The 24,368-nt window shown below is 39.8% G+C and overlaps 1 protein-coding gene across 1 annotated transcript; it reads left to right on the plus strand.

Annotated features, from left to right (window-relative positions):
• The first annotated feature begins 5,810 nt into the window (after window positions 1–5,810).
• On the plus strand, window positions 5,811–11,252 carry LOC124277800 (crystal protein-like). Its single transcript, XM_046713514.1, is given in 7 exon segments — window positions 5,811–5,968; window positions 7,126–7,276; window positions 8,199–8,300; window positions 8,303–8,387; window positions 9,453–9,583; window positions 10,313–10,441; window positions 10,518–11,252. Coding segments are annotated over 7 exon segments (1,491 nt in total).
• Window positions 11,253–24,368: the final 13,116 nt, after the last annotated feature.

Below are 24,368 nucleotides of genomic sequence, written 5' to 3' on the forward strand. Positions count from 1 at the left end.
ATATCTTAAGATGAAGAATGAATAAATATTCTTATAAGAACTTACACTTAGAAAAATAATGTAAAAAATTACTTTACTGGAAAAATTAACTTGCTAATGAACTTGAACACTTAAAGGTCACATACAACGTAAAATACAACTTTGCAGATTCTGATACCTTTCGGTATGGACTTACCGAAAAAAATCATCACAAATGCAAATTCAACTTATAAAGTTGAAAAATAACGCGATGAAAAAACCCGCGCGAAATCGTAGTTCAAACGATTCACTAATTTTCCCCCAGCGCTTGGGGGAATTCAAGTAGTTTCAACAGCTGGGCTGCGCTCATAGCACATGCGCAGTGAAATAGGTTCACGCTGCTTGGAAGCGGTTTGTCCGGTGAATACTCGGTGAAGGCTTTGGTGTGAGCTATTTTTCTAATGTTTTGTTGATATTTGACTGGAGCGAGCTTTTTATATGTTATGACAGTAGATTACAGATTTAACTGTTTATATAATTTCATTTGTCTATTTCACCACACGTTCTTCTTACCGAGTCACTTTCTCAGTTCGATACTTAAAAGCAATGTCATTATTTAGCGTTGACAGAATTTCTAACTGTGATATAGATATGTCGTTGTCACAGACAAAACTCAATGTCTGTTTTATTGACACCTATGTGTCTGCCTGTCTGCTAATGACAATATTCAATACACAACTTCGACCACTGACCAGTTTGAACTTAACACTTATCAGGCTATACACCATAAACAAAACGCATTGATTTATGGCCCGAGTTCGGTCTCTGTCACATTATGTAATTACACAGACAGGCAGGTGTGATACTTGTACACATGACATGTTATGATGTCTGTTGATTGCAACATGTTATAAACAAAAAATGAACATGTATTTACAAAACCCAACATCTCTCTATATATACACACACAATGAGCCGTGAGGGCATCTGCAAATGAGCCAGCCGTTACACTTGAGTGCACACCCACCCGCTCTGACTGGGTTCGGTATCCCAGCTGCTTCGTTTCTTGGGAAGTAAACCCAAGTACACAATATTGCACTTTTGATTTGCGATTGTACGCTTATAATTTTGTTTATATGTTTTTTTCATAACCAGCAATGTATATTATATGTCATGAATAAGTGATTAATTGTGTTTTAAAAGATACAACTAAATAAAAATGAATAATAATTTGATTTTGGTTGTTTAAATAATAAAATGTGACCATTTGTTTAATAAAGATCGGGCAACTAAATAAATAAATGAAAGCGAGTTTGATACATTAACTTATAAGGCGTTTAGTTTCCTCTATATCTTCTAATTCTATGCATGGAAAAGATAAGAAAGATTCAAAATAACGCGTAGAACTCAGTTGTAAAATCATCATCAAAGTTGCAGCTGTAAGTATTTGCAACAATGATCGGAAATTAAATTTCCGTAATGCGTATGAGAACACATATACACTATCAATAATTAGCTAATTGCGTTTATTCAGATGATTGTATTCACTTTTGATCGAATAAACGAAAACTGTGTTTCTTTAGCGATCGATGACGTTATTTGGAGGCTGCTTATTGAATGGACCGATCCAGTCCCGACCGATAAGCCCCACTCACCAGCTCTCGTCTTCGTTTTTGACGTTAGTGGGGTCAACCAACGGTTAATCGCTATGGCGAATTTTGATTGCGCGAATGATGAATTTTGCTTAAGCCCTTGGATGCCCGGTTTTCTTATGACGCACATTTTCATAAGATCTGAAAAGTGAACATTGTGCGTGAATTGCGCTCGCGCGACCCTGGATCTACCTACAGCTATATAGAATTATACACAAATATAGAATATTAAATTTCCTATGCGATGGTGTTACTTCGGCGTTTTGAAATTTAGACACTGCTAAATGTTGTCCGAAGTTTTGTTATTCGTGAAAAACAGTACATTTCTCCGCTTTTTATCGGACACTGTGCGACTATTTTTTTCAATTTGGCGGTGGGCGAGCTGGCTAAGGCGCCAGGCTAGTGATCCAGCGAGGTTGAGGTGTCGGGATCGAGCCCACCTGTGACCAGGTGTAAACACCTTGGAGTCAACTTTGTGTGCAGACTCTTTCAGTGTTGTCACAACCCCTAGTGTACAGTACACAACCCTGTGCACTTAAAAGAACCACGAATCCGTTCATATATGACCAGATGGTGGCCACATGAATACGTGCAAACACCTAGTTGCGGGTACAGCAACGTGCAGTGAACTTGGACAAAGTACTGTGACTATGTGCCCCATTCCACCCAGCTGTGAATGGGTACCTCGTTAGGATGAGAAAGCCACAAAACTCGGTGCGCCTAGTGGCTGCAAGAGTTGTATACTCCTCAGGGAGTTGAGATTGATAATATGATGTGCCGTTGAGAATGACATCCAGTGATCGAGGGAGAATAAATACCAGCGCCTTGAGCAAACACTAGTTGCCTGGATATGTGCGCTATATAAATATCCTATTATAATAATAATAATAATAGAGGCTCTTCATGATAGAATTTTATTGTGTACTTTTGCACATATCTATTTATCGGATGATCCTCTGGTGATGCATGTGAAGGCAGTGTTCCCTGGGAGAAGTCCCATTCGCTGTCTGGGCTGTGTGTAGAGGGGGCAAGGGCCCTGAGCTGATGATGTGCCTTACCAGCCTGACTGTGCCAGGATCACCCGAACCCTCTCTGCTTTATTTTCATCTTTAATCTGTAAAAAATAATAATAATAATAATAATCTTAACGGAAAGTATGAGCGAACAAAATACTGCCCAATATCTGAACGTCATAAATATACATATATATGAAATTCCTGTGAGTTATTATGTATAACGTTATACACTCTATATCTAAAAATAACTTTCAATTAATGTCAAAAATGGATTTTTCTCTATGATGATTCTGACTATATGTGTATTGTCATGTAATTTATACCGGTAGTTTACATTGTAAGTAAGAGAAGAAGCCAGAAATGCCAATAATTACCGTTGTCGTTCTGCGTGATTTTGCGTCAGTCACTTTGACAATTTCGTACAAACATATCACATTACCAGGGGCGGATCCATGGGAGAGCGGGGGTGGGTGGGGGTGCTCACCCCACTCTCCCCCCAAACAAATTCACTCGAGAACATTTCCCCCTGACCTCTGGACTTCATGATATATGTGCACACGTTGGTCAGCTGATGACGTCATCGACTTGACAGGTGTTCAAGTTGTTCAATAAAGGTAATCATGGGCGTATATCTTTGACAACGTGTCGTCAGAGACTTTGAGATCGGACGCTAGAACATGTTCAGTTATCCGTTTAGCCATACACATTTATCAATACCAATACCATTTCGAGCGCCATTAACACTGCCTGTCTATCGGAGTCAGGGAAACCCATATGGCGTTGAGGGCAGTTTGATGATTGAGATAACCCTAATGATTCCAATATAATCCACACAACATCAAAGCCACAAAAGGTCAGGTCATTACACGTAGAAGATTTGTATCTCCCCCAATATATTTGATGTAGCTGATTATATGTACATCACAGAATAATGACCGTGACACAAATATACTCTGTTACAGGTGTTTCACGGAACTGAAATCATTGAACGCTGGGAGGTCGAAAAATGCACCTGTTGGTGTGTCTCCCAGGTACGTTTCTGTATACAGACATGTACCCTAAACAAAATCAAACTACAGAAACCTACCCGGTACCCTAAACGGGGGACGAGTTCATATTCCGCAACCCAAAACTGAAACCGAGTGTAGTTCACCGTATTGCGACTGGCCTCGTGTTTCGTTAAATATAAATGTTACTGTGTATGCTCGTTTCTTATATAACGCAATCAAATTATTATTTATATTATTATTAAAGGATATTTATATAGCGCACATATCCAGGCAACTAGTGTTTGCTCAAGGCGCTGGGGTTTTTTCTCCCTCGATCACTGGATGTCATTCTCAACAGCACATCATATTATCAATCTCAACTTGTATACAGCTCTAAAGTCTAAAGGTGTACATCTAATACAATAGTATGCCAGTTCCGATCAAGAAAACGACTCGATGCGGAATGGACTTGCCCTAACGTACGTTTCTGTATTCTGATTGTGGCTAGGGTATATTTTTGGATACAGAAACGTACCTGGGGTACATATCTGTAGTACCCGTGCCGACAACGACCCTTTCAGCCACATTGATCTTACATTCTAGGACCATCTTAATAAAAGTCGCATGTGTCGATGGTGACATGTAGTTTTAACAGAGACCAGTTCTATTCCCGAGTTGGTTAACATGTTGATTTCAGTCCCACTGTCACACGTCATTTTGCTATTAACGCCTGTGGTCTAGTGGGTAAAGCTTCTGCCAGACAAAGGATGGTCGGTGATTCAATGCCGTTTCCCTCTGCATGGCGCATATGACGTTGGCGGAGCATCTACCGCCCGATGTATTCGGTCGTCTCGTGTAATGTGTGTTATATTTGGGATATTTAGGATTACATTTTCCCAGTAAAGTACAGATAATAGTATCTTTGTTAGGTTGAATCCCATGCGGGATTCGAACCCTCAGGCGCCTAATCGCAAACACACAAAGTCAGCGCTCTAACCCACTCAGCCATCGGTCTTTCCACCTAATATGTTACGTTTGACCACTTTCTAAATGGTATCGTGTTTTCACATATTTCCATATTCCACATAGTTCTGAGCAAATCAGCAGTGCCCCCTGTTATGATCACACATTCCATATATGACATATTAAACCATTTGTTTTGTAGTATAAGTAAAATAAATCGATGCGAAAACGCATGCTACTTATTCTTTGAATCAGAGTTTTTGTCAACTGTTTTTATAATATTTTTACTATACCTTTTGCACAGCTGCAGCTGTGTATAAGTTCTCTGGTCCAGACTGGATTATTTACAGACCGCCGCCATATAGCTAGAATATTGCTGAGTGCGAAGTTAAACAACACACAAACACAAAGAGATAGTGTTTTTCTTCACAGACTCATAACTTAAACCGATGATGTTCTATTTTCGCATGAAAAATATAGTAAGTTCTTACTTACTTAATAGTAAGTTATTCCAAAGTTACACATTTTAGTGTTACTCGTCTCTTCGTCAAGCATTCCTAATGGTGTACATGAATAACTGCAGTCATTGTTTTCTGTCTGGGGGCGGTGGGGTAGCCTAGTGGTTAAAGCGTTGGTTCGTCACGCCGAAGACCCGGGTTCGATTCCCCACATGGGTACAATGTGTGAAGCCCATTTCTGGTGTTCCCCGCCGTGATGTTGCTGGAATATTGCTAAAAGCGGCGTAAAACCACACTCAGTCATCAAATCAAAATAGATTCAAAGAACTATAATAATAATGATGATGATTATAACAATAATAATGATCGAAACAACAATAACAATAATATTATTAATCGACCAACAAGATCAATAACTATTTGTATGTGGCCTACTACTTGTCATTGTAATGTTCGTATTAATAGGTCATTACTGGACCATCAGTTCATCAACCTCACATCATGCAGTTATTACGCCTGGCTGCATTTTCTCGTGTATCACAGGGACTGAACAATGTGAGCGTTGTTTGATACTTCTAATTACCACGAAATCATTTTAGATCTAATACATATGAATTGATATTACAAAGTAACAATCGTTTAAGTTCAATAATCCAATGTCTATGTTATTACGTTGTCAAAGTGCCACTCTCAGAACGAGTTAATTAAAATGAAACTGGCTATATAAGAACCGTCCCCCATGCTTGTCACTAAGCACTTTATACCATCACTGCAATGTGGTCGTTGTCGTCTCTCGTGTCTGTGCTCATACTGCAGTACAGCTGTAGTCTTGCCGATGCTGTCGTCGTCACCACCAAATTGGGGGACGTGGAGGGGGTGAGGACACGCGCCAGCGAGAAGTTCCTTGGTATAAAATATGCTACTGCGGAGAGGTAAGACAGATGAAGGATTTGGTTTATGTTTGTTGTTTTACGCCGCACTCAGCAATAATCCAGCTACATGTATATGGCAGCGCTCTGTAAATAATCGAGTCTGGACCAGACAATCCAGTGATCAACATTATAAGCATCAGTCCTCGCGATTTGTCGCGATTTGTCGCGAAGTCAACCAACACAGATAAAGGACACAGATAAAGGAAGGGAGAGATGGTGAGGGAGGAGGAAGAGATGGGGAGAGATGGTGAGACACAAAAGGGGTGGGTAAAGAGAGTTTAGTGGTTAGTGCATGGTAAGTACTTAATTGCATCACGGCGTGTCTGCTTAATGTGGGAGGAAGGCCCGAAGGCCGTACACGTTTGTCACATCGGTAGAACCAGGTTATGCTTCTATATAGCAAAGGAACTTCATCAGCGATTCCTTCCTTCCATGTTATTCTGACATGTCTGCTGGCCACGGTTAAGTCTTGTACAGGCCTTGAACCGCATTATTTTCCCTCCCGTCCAGCCATTTCTGCAATGCTAAAGCTCTAAATGAAGCAAGTCTAGATTTCCTGCTGTATCTCCCAACTCACTTGGGCTCCTTTTTAATTTATAAGGAATTATTTGTTTCTGTCAAAATCATATATATATATATAAATATATACATATATAAATATATATATATATATATATGTCTGTCTGTCTGTGTCTGTCTGTGTGTGTGTGTGTGTGTGTGTGTGTGTGTGTGTGTATTCAGAGACTAGGCGTTAGCCTTGTCACATTACAGTGAGTGAGTGAGTTTAGTCTTGCGCCAATTGCAGCAATATTCCAGCAATGTCACGACGGGGACACTTGAGATGGGCTTCACACATTGTACCCATGTGGGGAATCGAACCCGGGTCTTCAGCGTGACGAGCGAACGCTTTAACCACCGCCCGCCACAGTATAACACAACGTCTTTAAAACGCCGGTGTCCTCCATGTTGCTGATTGTAAATAACGCCAGTCAATATAACTGTACAACCTGTAAACCGACTGTCGTGTTTTATTGCGAAAATGTTACGACAAGGCGATATTTGTAGATCTGTGCATTTCTTTTATAACTTTCCATACGTAGTTTGTGTGAAAAGAAACAATGAAAATACGGTAGATGTTTAATAGCAACTGTTGTAAGACCGGTAGCCGAGGGTACAAGGTCACGTGACATGTTCCAGGTTCGGCAACCCTGTCCCTCTACATGGACTGGGGTCCTGGACGCCACCGCGATCAAACCAGCCTGCTACCAATACTGCCCCGAAGACGCCAAATTCATCTGCCAAACTGAGGTAGGTGGCGTTGGCATCGTTGGAAATCCAATGCATTAATTTCCGTTCCATTTTGATGAATACTGTTGATTCATTTGCAAAAAAGCTTTTGGAGGTAACGTCACAATTCCCATCTTTCTTATCGCTATCTTAGGAAATGTTTTCACTTGCTCATTGTTGTTATTTGATTGGAGGGTTTCTTGGAGCGCTGGCGGCGATTCCGGCTCAGAATGAGGCTATAGTAACGTATCGGTGAGTGAGTGAGTTCAGTTTTACGCCGTTTTTAGCAATATTCCAGCAATATCACGGCGGGGGACACCAGAAATGGGCTTCACAAATTGTACCAATGTTTGGAATGGAACTTGTGTCTTCTGCGTGACGAGCGAAAGCTTTAACCACTCGACTACCCTACCGACCCTGCACAATGGTAGTTTAGCTTTGTGAAGTACGGTATTCTTAATAGACTGTTTTGACAATGGTGCTACTTGGAGAAGTTCATTGTAGCATTCCTGTACATGTCTTATAGTAAATCCGAACTGTTGCTTCGGGGGCGGTGGGGTAGCCTAGTGGTTAAAGCGTCCGCTCGTCACGCCGATGACCCAGGTTCGATTCCCCACATGGGTACAATATGTGAAGCCCATTTCTGGTGTCCCCGCCGTGATATTGCTGGAATATTGCTAAAAAGCGGCGTAAAGCCATACTCACTCACTCACTCACACTGTTGCTTCGATGCCTAAGCAATGCGCAAGTTTTACTCCAAATTCGGTTGGGAACGTCACAAAGACGTTTCAGTTTCGCGAAATGTTAGTTCGTCTCTTTGTATCGTTGAAACCGTTGACCTCTGACTGTCTCCGAATTTGATATTTTTTATTCCGCTGTTGAAAAATGTCAATCAGAATTTGATATGATCTGTTGCCCGATAACTTTGAATTCTCATCAACAGATGTCTGAAGACTGTCTGTTTCTAAACGTCTTCCGACCTTTGAACCCCATGTCCGCCAGTCTCCCCGTGATGGTGTGGATCCATGGCGGTAACTTCGAGAGTACTACAGCGGAGGAAGTGTTCTGTTTGACGGCGAGACCATCGTCTCCAGAGGGGATGTTATCTTCGTCAGCCTGAATTATCGCCTAGGTGAGAGACCTCATTAACCACCTCAACACCACCACAACACGTTAGGGATTGCATGTAAACAACGAACTTTACAGAGTTGACGACAGGGGGTTAACGTGTCGTATTCTCCTTCTATACACATGAGTACCAAAACTATACACAGTGTTCTATACACCTTGAATTCCACATAATAAAATGGCAATTTTATCATATTTTACTCTGGTAAAAAATAACGCAAAACTGAAATTGGAATTTGGTGATAATGTATTTGCAATATGAGAGGAATACACACATACGAAAATATCAGCAATGCCGGGAACTATGGTCACTATGACAACGCAGCCTGTCTGATTGTCACACAGTTAATGAGTGTTGTGCTTGTATGAACCACCACTGGCGATCATATGGGTACCTGGTGTAAACTTACCTCGTACGGAAGGCATCTACTAGTGTCCTCATCATCAAGCAATCCTTATGTCCCACGCCTTGATATTGCTGGAATATTGCTAAAAGCTGCGAAAAACCATACTCACTCACTCACTCACTCATTGCACGCCCGGGGCGGTGGGGTAGCTTAGTGGTTAAAGCGTTGGCTCGTCACGCCGAAGACCCGGGTTCGAATCCCCACTTGGTTACAATGTGTGAAGCCCATTTCTGGTGTCCCCCACCGTGATGTTGCTGGAATATTGCTAAAAGCGGCGTAAAACCAAACTCAGTCAGTCAGTCAGTCATTGCACGCCCCTTTTGGAATAAGGGTGCCGCTTGAAATTCTGTCGCCCTGCCCTTTTTGGATCCTACAGCACGAGTACATATCTCGCTGTTGAGGTAGTGTGTGAAGCAGGACCTTGACATGTGCATTCCAGCGTGCTCGTGTATGATTGCCTGTTTGGACCATTTTTCTGATGATAGCCCTTGCATTCATATGGTGTTTAATGCTCCTGTGTATATATGTAGGCATTATATCAGTGATGCTGGACTCATCTAGGCGTATACGAATCCTTGTGAAGTAAAATATTTTAAAGATAGTTAAAATGGTAACATTTTATAGCCAATTAATCATTTTCATTTCACACTTGGCATGAACAGGTCCATTTGGATTTCTGGCACAGAGCGACGGCACAACTGTCTATGCTGGTAACTATGCCATCAAAGATCAACGGATGGCATTACAGTGGGTCCATGACAACATCAACGCTTTCGGCGGGGATCCATCACAGGTGGGTGTACTCAGTTGGACCACCGGCATGTGACGGTAGATATACCTGCTGTGTTTTCAGACATTCACAGGGTTTTCAGTGATCCATTTAAATTTTCACCTCTATTTTGGCTTGTAATGCCATTCCGGCGGGTGATCATGACTGTTTATTCTTTAACGTTGAGACCCCTAAAGATCCGTGTTAGAACTGGGCCTCGTTTCACAAAGCTCTCGTAAGCCTAAGATCTCGTAACTTTTCTCGTAGCATTCGAATCTCCTATACTGTAACATAGGAGGTACGAATGCTACGAGAAAAGTTACGAGAATTAGGCTTACGTGAGCTTTGAGAAACGGGGCCCAGGATCTTCAGTAACCCATTCTTGTCGTAAGAGGCGACTAACGGGATCGGGTGGTCAGGCTCGCTGGCTTGGTTAACACATGTCATCGTATCCCAATTGCGTAGATCGATGTTCATGCTGTTGATCACTGGATTGTCTGGTCCAGACTCGATTATTGACAGACTGCCGCCATATAGCTGGAATATTGCTGAATGTGGCGTTAAACGACGCACAAACAAACAAACACCTCTAACGTTGGTGTTAAATATATAAAATAACCCATTCATACTACTAATCATTTGTTCTACCATCAGATAGGAATTTAGTAATGGATGTTTTCGCTGTGTAATGAACAACGTTTCAGAAGTTTAATGGAGGTTTTCATCGGGTATTTTGTAATGTTGTTTTTAAAGGTAACGATCTTTGGAGACAGTTCAGGCGCTCAATCCGTGGCAATCCATCTCACTTCCGGTAAAGCTGACGATCTCTCCACCAGGGCCATCATGCACAGCGCCCCCTTTGGGATTTCGTTCAAAAATCCGGCAGAGGGAGCATATCAGGACTATCTTCTTCTCGCAAAATCTCGGCTGCACACAAGGGAACATTTCGTGCTACAAGTCCAAAACATCAGCTGAGGTGCTGACTGCTTGGCAAGGGACGTCCATCTACGTATCAGACAACCCCTACCTATCACTGGAGTCATGGGGCCCGGTTATAGATGGCGATGAAATCAAAGGAAGTCTCGTGGAACTGTTCGAGACCGTGACCAATATAAACAAGGAAATACTGATCGGTTCCACATCTGAAGAATCCGTTGGAAGCATTTACGATTACTACACCACCGCCGTGGACGAGGCGAGTTACAGGGCCGCCATGAGTTACTTCGAACCTGACAATTCCACGCAGATCATCAATGCCCAGTATCACCCTGTCGCTGGCGACAACCGCGAGAACCTGGTCAGCTTCATGTCCGACAGGCTCTTTTTGTGCTCAGCCAGATACGTGGCTCAGAAGCTGAGCGAACATTCCAAAGTGTGGTGGTTCATTTTCGATCAACCTGTCCCTTTCCCGGAATTCTGGGGAGATTCCTTAGACTGTGTGGATCGGGTGTGCCACCAGGCTGATGTACCGTTCCTGTTCCGGGCACCTGCCCGACTCGGCTTCAACACGACCCGTGCTGATGAGAAGGTTTCCGAGCAGTTGATCACCTATTGGCTTAGTTTTGCTAATTGGGGAACCCCCAATGCCCACTGGCGGGATCTCCCAGTAAATTCGCCGTTCAGGCTGAGATCCAAAGATCTGCCTCTGTGGGTGGAATTCCGTAGCAATGCAAATGGCGCTACCAAAACATAAGATTTACCGAGCCTGATCCTGTCAGCGACGTTAACCGAAACAATGCCAGGTGCGATTATCTAGATAGGATCGGTTATCAGTAGCTGGAAACAGGGCTTGCGAAAACGACTTCAGCGCTACGACCATCGTAAGCGTGTTGCATGGACACGATAGGGTCGTAGCGCTAAGGTCGCTTTGTGCATATGAACCCTGGACTTTCTTTAAACATACAACCAGAGACAGAATGAAGTACAATTAAACAACATTGCTAGGTGAAATTATTTTGGTGTGACCGGTTATGAGGAGCAGGAAACAGGGCTTGCGAAAACGACTTCAGCGCTACGACCATCGTAAGCGTGTTGTATGAACACGACAGGGTAGTCTTAGCGCTAAGGTCGCCTATTGCATATGAACCCTGGTATTTCCTGAAACACATAACCAGAGATGAAATTAAATACAACTGAATAGAGGCCATAATAAGTTAATCATTAGATTTTATTCCCTGCTGCCTCGTTTCAACATAACGTACCTACCGATATGAAGGTTATCTTGTTAATTACTTGATAGTTTCCTTGTTTTATTACCTTATAAAATCTACCATAATGGTAGTCTTTCACTAATTCTTTATGTGAATCACAGTATTTGACATGCTGTTACTGAACTAGCCCGGTTTCTTTTGGTTAATATAATTATTTAAATTTTAAAGAAAAACTATTTTAATTCTTATGTGTCGTGATCGAAAAATTCTTTTTTCAGTAACTACAACGCGTAAAGTTTAATATTTTAACATATTTTCAATTATTTATCAATTTTGAATATACCGATTATACAGATTTTGGGTATATTATACATTTATGACTTCTATGACATCAGTCTAAACCATGATAAATTATCAATGAGAGGAAGAAAGACCTATTTTATGAATGATTCTTGTAATAAATTCTAGATTCTGGTAATGAAACAGTTTTGTGTTTTTGTCATGATGACGCCAGCCTCTACATGCTTAGTACTCAAGCCGTGATCACGTAATCTGATGGCTGATATTGTGAGCATCGATTGGGATACCACGGTTCTGACTTGTCCCACAGATTACCTCTCGAGTCTCACCGCCCGACCCATCAAGTGGCCTCAGGGGCGGTGGGGTAGCCTGGTGGTAAAAGCGTTGGCTCGTCACGCCGAAAACCCAGGTTCGAATCCCCACATGGCTACAATGTGTGAAGCCCATTTCTGGTGTCCCCCGCCGTGATGTTGCTGGAATATTCCTAAAATCGATATTCAGTACATATACAGACCCTCAGTACATATACAGACCTTCAGTACATATACAGACAATCAGTACATATACATACACATATACAATCAGTACATATACAGACCATCAGTACATATACAGACCATCAGACCATCAGTACATATACAGTACATATATCAGACCATCAGTACATATACAGACCATCAGTACATATACAGACCATCAGTACATATACAGACCATCAGTACATATACAGACCATCAGTACATATACAGACCATCAGTACATATACAGACAATCAGTACATATACAGACCATCAGTACATATACAGACAATCAGTACATATACAGACAATCAGTACATATACAGACAATCAGTACATATACAGACAGACCATCAGTACATATACAGACAATCAGTACATATACAGACCATCAGTACATACACAGACATACACAGACAATCAGTACATATACAGGCCTTCAGTACATATACAGACCATCAGTACATATACAGACCATCAGTACATATACAGACCATCAGTACATATACAGACCATCAGTACATATACAGACAATCAGTACATATACAGACAATCAGTACATATACAGACCATCAGTACATATACAGACCATCAGTACATATACAGACCATCAGTACATATACAGACAACAGTACAATCAGTACATATACAATCAGTACATATACAGACAATCAGTACATATACAGACCATCAGTACATATACAGACCATCAGTACATATACAGACCATCAGTACATATACAGACCATCAGTACATATATCAGTACATATACAGACCATCAGTACATATACAGACCTTCAGTACATATACAGACCATCAGTACATATACAGACCATCAGTACATATACAGACCATCAGTACATATACAGACCAATCAGTACATATACAGACCTTCAGTACATATACAGACAATCAGTACATATACAGACCATCAGTACATATACAGACCAATCAGTACATATACAGACAATCAGTACATATCAGACAATCAGTACATATACAGACAATCAGTACATATACAGACCATCAGTACATATACAGACAATCAGTACATATACAGACAATCAGTACATATACAGACAATCAGTACATATACAGACCATCAGTACATATACAGACATATACAGACCAATCAGTACATATACAGACCATCAGTACATATACAGACCAATCAGTACATATACACAGACCATCAGTACATATACAGACCATCAGTACATATACAGACCATATACAGACCATCAGTACATATACAGTACATATACAGACCAATCAGTACATATACAGGCCTTCAGTACATATACAGACAATCAGTACATATACAGACAATCAGTACATATACAGAGTACAATCAGTACATATACAGACAATCAGTACATATACATACATACAGACCATCAGTACATATACAGACCATCAGTACATATACATATACCAATCAGTACATATACAGACAGACATCAGTACATATACAGACAATCAGTACATATACAGACCATCAGTACATATACAGACAATCAGTACATATACAGACCATCAGTACATATACAGACAATCAGTACATATACAGACCATCAGTACATATACAGACCATCAGTACATATACAGACAATCAGTACATATACAGACAATCAGTACATATACAGACCATCAGTACATATACAGACCATCGGTACATATACAGACCATCAGTACATATACAGACCATCAGTACATATACAGACATATTCAGTACATATACAGACAATCAGTACATATACATATACATATACAGACCATCAGTACATATACAGACAATCAGTACATATATCACACATATACAGATAAATCAGTACATATACAGACAATCAGTACATATATACAGACAATCAGTACATATACAGACCATCAGTACATATACAGACCATCAGTACATATACAGACAATCAGTACATATACAGACCATCAGTACATATACAGACCATCAGTACATATACAGACAATCAGTACATATACAGACCATCAGTACATATACAGACCATCAGTACATATACAGACCATCAGTACATATACAGACCATCAGTACATATACAGACAATCAGTACATATACAGACCATCAGTACATATACAGACCATCAGTACATATCACACATATACAGACCATCAGTACATATACAGACCATCAGTACATATACAGACAATCAGTACATATACAGACCATCAGTACATATACAGACCATCAGTACATATACAGACCATCAGTACATATACAGACCATCAGTACATATACAGACCATCAGTCAGTACAGACATCGGTACATATACAGACCATCAGTACATATACAGACAATCAGTACATATACAGACAATCAGTACATATACAGACCATCAGTACACAGATACAGACATATCAGTACATATACAGACCATCAGTACATATACAGACCATCAGTACATATACAGACAATCAGTACATATACAGACAATCGGTACATATACAGACCATCAGTACATATACAGACAGGACCATCAGTACATATACAGACAATCAGTACATATACAGACCATCAGTACATATACAGACAATCAGTACATATACCATCAGACCATCAGTACATATACAGACCAATCAGTAGTATATACAGACCATCGGTACATATACAGACCATCAGTACATATACAGACAATCAGTACATATACAGACCATCAGTACATATACAGACCATCAGTACATATACAGACAATCAGTACATATACAGACCATCAAGTACATATACAGACCATCAGTACATATACAGACCATCAGTACATATACAGACCATCAGTACACATATACAGACCATCAGTACATGCACCGGATACAGTACATATACAGACCAATCAACATATCAGACCATCGGTACATATACAGACCATCAGTACATATACAGACCATCAGTACATATACAGACCATCAGTACATATACAGACCATCAGTACATATACAGACCATCAATCAGTACATATACAGACCATCAGTACATATACAGACCATCAGTACATATACAGACCATCAGTACATATACAGACCATCGTCTTCGGTCATATACAGACATATACAGACCATCAGTACATATACACAGACAATCAGTACATATACAGACCATCAGTACATATACAGACAATCAGTACATATACAGACAATCAGTACATATACAGACCATCAGTACATATACAGACCATCAGTACATATACAGACCATCAGTACATATACAGACCATCAGTACATATACAGACCATCAGTACATATACAGACCATCAGTACATATACAGACCTTCAGTACATATACAGACCTTCAGTACATATACAGACCATCAGTACATATACAGACCATCAGTACATATACAGACAATCAGTACATATACAGACCATCAGTACATATACAGACCATCAGTACATATACAGACCATCAGTACATATACAGACAATCAGTACATATACAGACAATCAGTACATATACAGACCATCAGTACATATACAGACCATCAGTACATATACAGACAATCAGTACATATACAGACCATCAGTACATATACAGACCATCAGTACATCAGTACATATACAGACAATCAGTACATATACAGACCATCAGTACACCATATACAGACCATCAGTACATATACAGACCATCAGTACATATACAGACCATCAGTACATATACAGACCATCAGTACATATACAGACAATCAGTACATATACAGACAATCAGTACATATACAGACCATCAGTACATATACAGACCATCAGTACATATACAGACCATCAGTACATATACAGACCATCAGTACATATACACCATCGAGTACATATACAATCAGTACATATACAGACAATCAGTACATATACAGACCATCAGTACATATACAGACAATCAGTACATATACAGACCATCAGTACATATACAGACAATCAGTACATATACAGACCATCAGTACATATACAGACAGACAATCAGTACATATACAGACCATCAGTACATATACAGACCATCAGTACATATACAGACAATCAGTACATATACAGACCATCAGTACATATACAGACCAATCAGTACATATACAGACATATCAGTACATATACAGACCAATCAGTACATATACAGACCATCAGTACATATACAGACCATCAGTACATATACAGACCACAATCAGTACATATACAGACAGTACATATCAGTACATATACAGACCATCAGTACATATACAGACCAATCAGTACATATACAGACCATCAGTACATATACAGACCATCAGTACATATACAGACAATCAGTACATATACAGACCATCAGTACATATACAGACCATCAGTACATACATATACAGACCATCAGTACATACAGACCATCAGTACATATACAGACCATCAGTACATATACAGACCAATCAGTACAGACATCAGTACATACAGACATCAGTACATATACAGACCATCAGTACATATACAGACCATCAGTACATATACAGACCATCAGTACATATACAGACAATCAGTACATATACAGACAATCAGTACATATACAGAGACAGTACATCAGTACATATATCAGTACATATACAGACAATCAGTACATATACAGACCATCAGTACATATACAGACCAATCAGTACATATACAGACCATCAGTACATATACAGACCATCAGTACATATACAGACAATCAGTACATATACAGACAATCAGTACATATACAGACATCAGTACATATACAGACCATCAGTACATATACAGACAATCAGTACATATACAGACAATCAGTACATATACAGACCAATCAGTACATATACAGACCTTCAGTACATATACAGACAAGAGTACTTATACAGAATCAGTACATATACAGACCATCAGTACATACACAGACAATCAGTACATATACAGACCATCAGTACATATACAGACAATCAGTACATATACAGACCATCAGTACATATACAGACAATCAGTACATATACAGACCATCAGTACATATACAGACCATCAGTACATATACAGACAATCAGTACATATACAGACAATCAGTACATATACAGACAATCAGTACATATACAGACCATCAGTACATATACAGACAATCAGTACATATCAGTACATATACAGACAATCAGTACATATACAGACAATCAGTACATATACAGACAATCAGTACATATATACAGACCATCAGTACATATACAGACAATCAGTACATATACAGACCATCAGTACATATACAGACAATCAGTACATATACAGACAATCAGTACATATACAGACCATCAGTACATATACAGACCATCAGTACATATACAGACCATCAGTACATATACAGACCATCAGTACATATACAGGCCATCAATACATATACAGACAATCAGTACATATACAGACAATCAGTACATATACAGACCTTCAGTACATATACAGACAATCAGTACATATACAGACCATCAGTACATATACAGACAATCAGTACATATACAGACCATCAGTACATATACAGGTCTTCAGTACATATACAGACCATCAGTACATATACAGACCATCAGTACATATACAGACCATCAGTACATATACAGACCATCAGTACATATACAGACCATCAGTACATATACAGACCATCAGTACATATACAGACCATCAGTACATATACAGACCATCAGTACATATACAGACAATCAGTACATATACAGACCATCAGTACATATACAGACCATCAGTACATACACAGACAATCAGTACATATACAGACCATCAGTACATATACAGACAATCAGTACATATACAGACCATCAGTACATATACAGACAATCAGTACATATACAGACCATCAGTACATATACAGACAATCAGTACATATACAGACCATCAGTACATATACAGACAATCAGTACATATACAGACAATCAGTACATATACAGACCTTCAGTACATATACAGACCATCAGTACATATACAGACCATCAGTACATACAGACCATCAGTACATATACAGACAATCAGTACATATACAGACCATCAGTACATATACAGACAATCAGTACATATACAGACAATCAGTACATATACAGACCATCAGTACATATACAGACAATCAGTACATATACAGACAATCAGTACATATACAGACCATCAGTACATATACAGACAATCAGTACATATACAGACAATCAGTACATATACACAGACAATCAGTACATATACAGACCATCAGTACATATACAGACCATCAGTACATATACAGACAATCAGTACATACACAGACAATCAGTACATATACAGACAATCAGTACATATACAGACCATCAGTACATATACAGACCATCAGTACATATACAGACAATCAGTACATATACAGACCATCAGTACATATACAGACAATCAGTACATATACAGACCATCAGTACATATACAGACAATCAGTACATATACAGACAATCAGTACATATACAGACAATCAGTACATATACAGACCATCAGTACATATACAGACCATCAGTACATATACAGACCTTCAGTACATATACAGACCATCAGTACATACACAGACAATCAGTACATATACAGACCATCAGTACATATACAGACAATCAGTACATACACAGACCATCAGTACATATACAGACAATCAGTACATATACAGACCATCAGTACATATACAGACCATCATCATATTGATACAGACAATCAGTACATATACAGACAATCAGTACACATATACAGACCATCAGTACATATACAGACAATCAGTACATATACAGACAATCAGTACATATACAGACAATTCAGTACATATACAGACCATCAGTACATACATACACAGACAATCAGTACATATACAGACCATCAGTACATATACAGACCATCAGTACATACAGACAATACCAGTACATATACAGACCATCAGTACATATACAGACCATCAGTACATATACAGACAATCAGTACATATACAGACCATCAGTACATATACAGACCATCAGTACATATACAGACCATCAGTACATATACAGACAATCAGTACATATACAGACCATCAACACATATACAGACCAATCAGTACATATACAGACCATCAGTACATACATATACAGACCATCAGTACATATACAGACCTTCAGTACATATACAGACAATCAGTACATATACAGACAATCAGTACATATACAGACCATCAGTACATATACAGACCAATCAGTACATATACAGACCATCAGTACATATACAGACAATCAGTACATATACAGACCATCAGTACATATACAGACAATCAGTACATATACATATACAGACATATACAGGCCATCAGTACATATACAGACAATCAGTACATATACAGACAATCAGTACATATACAGACAATCAGTACATATACAGACCATCAGTACATATACAGACCAATCAGTACATATACAGACCATCAGTACATATACAGACCATCAGTACATATACAGACCATCAGTACATATACAGACAATCAGTACATATACAGACCATCAGTACATATACAGACAATCAGTACATATACAGACCATCAGTACATATACAGACCATCAGTACATATACAGACAATCAGTACATATACAGACAATCAGTACATATACAGACAATCAGTACATATACAGACCATCAGTACATATACAGACAATCAGTACATATACAGACCATCAGTACATATACAGACAATCAGTACATATACAGACCAATCAGTACATATACAGACAATCAGTACATATACAGACAATCAGTACATATACAGACCATCAGTACATATACAGACCATCAGTACATATACAGACCAATCAGTACATATACAGAACATCAAGTACATATACAGACAATCAGTACATATACAGACCATCAGTAGGTACATATACAGACCATCAGTACATATACAGACAATCAGTACATATACAGACCATCAGTACTTATACAGACCATCAGTGCATACAGATCATCAGTACATATACAGACCATCAGTACATATACAGACAATCAGTACATATACAGACCATCAGTACATATACAGACCATCAGTACATATACAGACATCAGTACATCAGACCATCAGTACATACATATATCAGTACCATCAGTACATATACAGACCATCAGTACATATACAGACCATCAGTACATATACAGACCATCAGTACATATACAGACCATCAGTACATATACAGACAATCATACATGTACATACAGACAATCAGTACATATACAGACCATCAGTACATATACAGACAATCAGTACATATACAGACCATCAGTACATATACAGACCATCAGTACATATACAGACAATCAGTACATATACAGACCATCAGTACATATACAGACCATCAGTACATATACAGACAATCAGTACATATACAGACCATCAGTACATATACAGACCATCAGTACATATACAGACCATCAGTACATATACAGACCATCAGTACATATACAGACCTTCAGTACATATACAGACCATCAGTACATATACAGACCATCAGTACATATACAGACCATCAGTACATATACAGACCATCAGTACATATACAGACCATCAGTACATATACAGGCCTTCAGTACATATACAGGTATACAGATCATCAGTACAGACAATAGTACATATACAGACATTCAGTACATATACAGATCTTCAGTACATATACAGACAATCAGTGCATATACAGACCATCAGTACATATACAGACCATCGAGTACATATACATATACAGACAATCAGTACATATACAGACAATCAGTACATATACAGACAATCAGTACATATACAGACCATCAGTACATATACAGACAATCAGTAACATATACAGACAATCAGATACATGTCACAGACCATCAGTGTCAGATACATGTCACCTGTTCAACCCCACAGTACATAGTACATGGTGTCAGATACATGTCACCTGTTCTACCCCTCACAGTTTTGCTGGTGTCAGATACATGTTACCTGTTCTACCCCCACAGTACATGGTGTCAGATACATGTCACCGGTTCAACCCCACGGTGCACGGTGTCAGATACATGTCACCTGTTCAACCCCACAGTGCATGGTGTCAGATACATGTCACCTGTTCAACCCCCCACGGTACATGGTGTCAGATACATGTCACCTGTTCAACTTTACAGTGCACGGTGTCAGATATATGTCACCTGTTCAACCCCCACAGTGCATGGTGTCAGATACATGTCACCGGTTCAACCCCCACAGTGCACGGTGTCAGATACATGTCACCGGTTCAACCCCCACAGTGCACGGTGTCAGATACATGTCACCGGTTCAACCCCCACAGTGCACGGTGTCAGATACATGTCACCTGTTCTACCCCCACAGTGCACGGTGTCAGATACATGTCACCGGTTCAACCCCCACAGTGTATGGTGTCAGATACATGTCACCTGTTCAACCCCCACAGTGCACAGTGTCAGATACATGTCACCGGTTCAACCCCCACAGTGCACGGTGTCAGATATATGTCACCTGTTCAACCCCCACAGTGCATGGTGTCAGATACATGTCACCGGTTCAACCCCCACAGTGCAAGGTGTCAGATATATGTCACCTGTTCAACCCCCACAGTGCATGGTGTCAGATACATGTCACCTGTTCTACCCCCACAGTGCATGGTGCGAAAACTGACCTTTTATGGAGTGAGTGAGTGAGTGAGAAACATACATGTCCCACAGTGCAATGCATAGTGAAACATATATTGCCGAGAATAAAGAAGTGAGTTATCGGGTGTGTGGTGGGATGTGAGCGAGTGAGCGAGTGAGTGAGTGAGTATATATATATATATATATATATATATATATATATATATAGAGCAGTGTTAGGCAGTGAGTTGTCGGGTGTGTGGTGGGATGTGTGCGACTTACACGAAACTAACAGCAGTATTTCCACAAAATCCATTCATGACTCCAAAGACTGCCACGGGTAGATGTTCAGCCTCACTCCAGACACAGTGTCACGCCAGCGTAACGAGCTACAAACTGTCTCTTCGTGTAGCAACATAAACGTTGTTAAGAATATATACGCCAAAGGGTGGGAGAATAACACCTTTATTCCTCAATTACCACAGCAGACCCTGTACACATGCTTCACACACTGGCATTTGTAGCGACGACTTTTCCACTAACCGTCGACAGAGATAAGATCAAATCAAAGCCGTACATACGTATGTCAACAAACGGCATACTTATAGATGTGAGTGCAAATATCAACCAGCTCTCGCGACAAAACATCAGCGAGAGACCACTTAAACTTACTCGGCTCCATACGTCAGCGTGCATATATAATGGGGTTCGCCATCAATGCTGTTATTTCCTAATCTGCTGCGGGACACCAGGAAACCACCTGACCGTCGGTGCCCACCGTCATTTCCAAAGAACACCGGGCGTGCTAATCGAACTCTGTGGTTGGTTTCAGGGGCGAGTGAGCACCAAAATGATGCAGACCCTATATCGATACGACAGACCGCTGACACAGAGCTCGTCGTCGAACACAGCTCTGCCAGCACGTGCAAATTTCACAGAATAATCATGTCGATTATGCATTGACGTCAAGGTGACGTAGATACCATGGTAGCTTGCATCTGTTGTCATAGCAAGCCATACACCAGGTGCCGAGTTGCTGGTTCAGTTGCGAAATTCCCTAGAGATGTGGATGGCAGCACGGTCCTTCCTTAAACTATTCAGGCTTACTGCACAATGTATACCCTTTCGCCGCGCATCTGTCGCTTGTTGCCTTAGAACGGGGTAAAGTAAAGCACAGTGAATGTTTTCTTGTGAATATTTTTTCTTGTGGTTTTATCCGCACCGTGAACATATTTCCGTTTCCAAAGCCATGTGAATCATCATTTCAGTTACACTAAAACACTTCCAGAATTAATCTCACACTTGACTGTTTTTATATTAATTTGCCGATTTTTAGTCAAGTAATATTTTGACTGTTCAGTGCCACAAGGGGTAAATGTCCGTTGTCAACCCTTATTATTGCAATTTGCACAACAATTTTAGTTTTAATATCATAAAAATTAATTTGAGCGAAAATATTTTAGAGACACAATTTGATTTGAATTTGAATTTAATTGGTATTGTTTAATATAGCTTATGCATATTTTCATTGCAGAATGCTTGTTTAATTGGAAATTATATGTACATAATTTTAAAGGGAATTTTTACTATCGTTGTTGATGGCAAGGTCAAGGCTGATGTTTTCCTATGGCACCAAATACATTTTGTTCTATTCTATGTTACTCAGATGGGTATGAATATTAAGACACGCGGCAATACCATTTCATATTGGTCTAAGGATGCTATTCTAGCTCGGTGTTTCAAATTATCAAATTGATATTTGATAGTGCATAATAAGAATGAATTTTGCATATGTCTGTCTGAGTATGTCTGTGTGGTGTGTCTGGGTCTATGTATGTGTGTGTGTGTTTCTTTCTCTCTCTCTCTATCACTCTCCTTTCCTCTCTCTCCCTATCTCGCTTCCTCTCACTCCCTCTCCTCTCTCTCCCTCACTCTCTCATCCTCTCTCTCCCTCTCTCCTATTTCTCCCTCTCTCTTCCTCTCTCTCTGTCTCTTTTTTTCTCTCTCTCTCTCTCTCACTCTCTCTTCCTCTCTCTCACTCTCCTCTTTCTCCCTCTCTCTTCCTCTCTCACTCTCTTTTTTTTTCTCTCTCTTCCTCTCTCCCTCTCTCCTTCTCTCTCTCTCCTCTGCTCTCCCTCTCTTCTCCATTTTCTCACTCTCTCTTCCTCTCTCTCCCTATCTCGCTTCCTCTCACTCACTCTCTCTTCCTCTCTCTCTGTCTCTTTCTCCCTCTCTCTTC

Source organism: Haliotis rubra, unplaced genomic scaffold (assembly GCF_003918875.1).
Source record: "Haliotis rubra isolate DU_JTF1 unplaced genomic scaffold, ASM391887v1 Scf2279, whole genome shotgun sequence".
Taxonomy (NCBI): Eukaryota; Metazoa; Mollusca; class Gastropoda; order Lepetellida; family Haliotidae; genus Haliotis; species Haliotis rubra.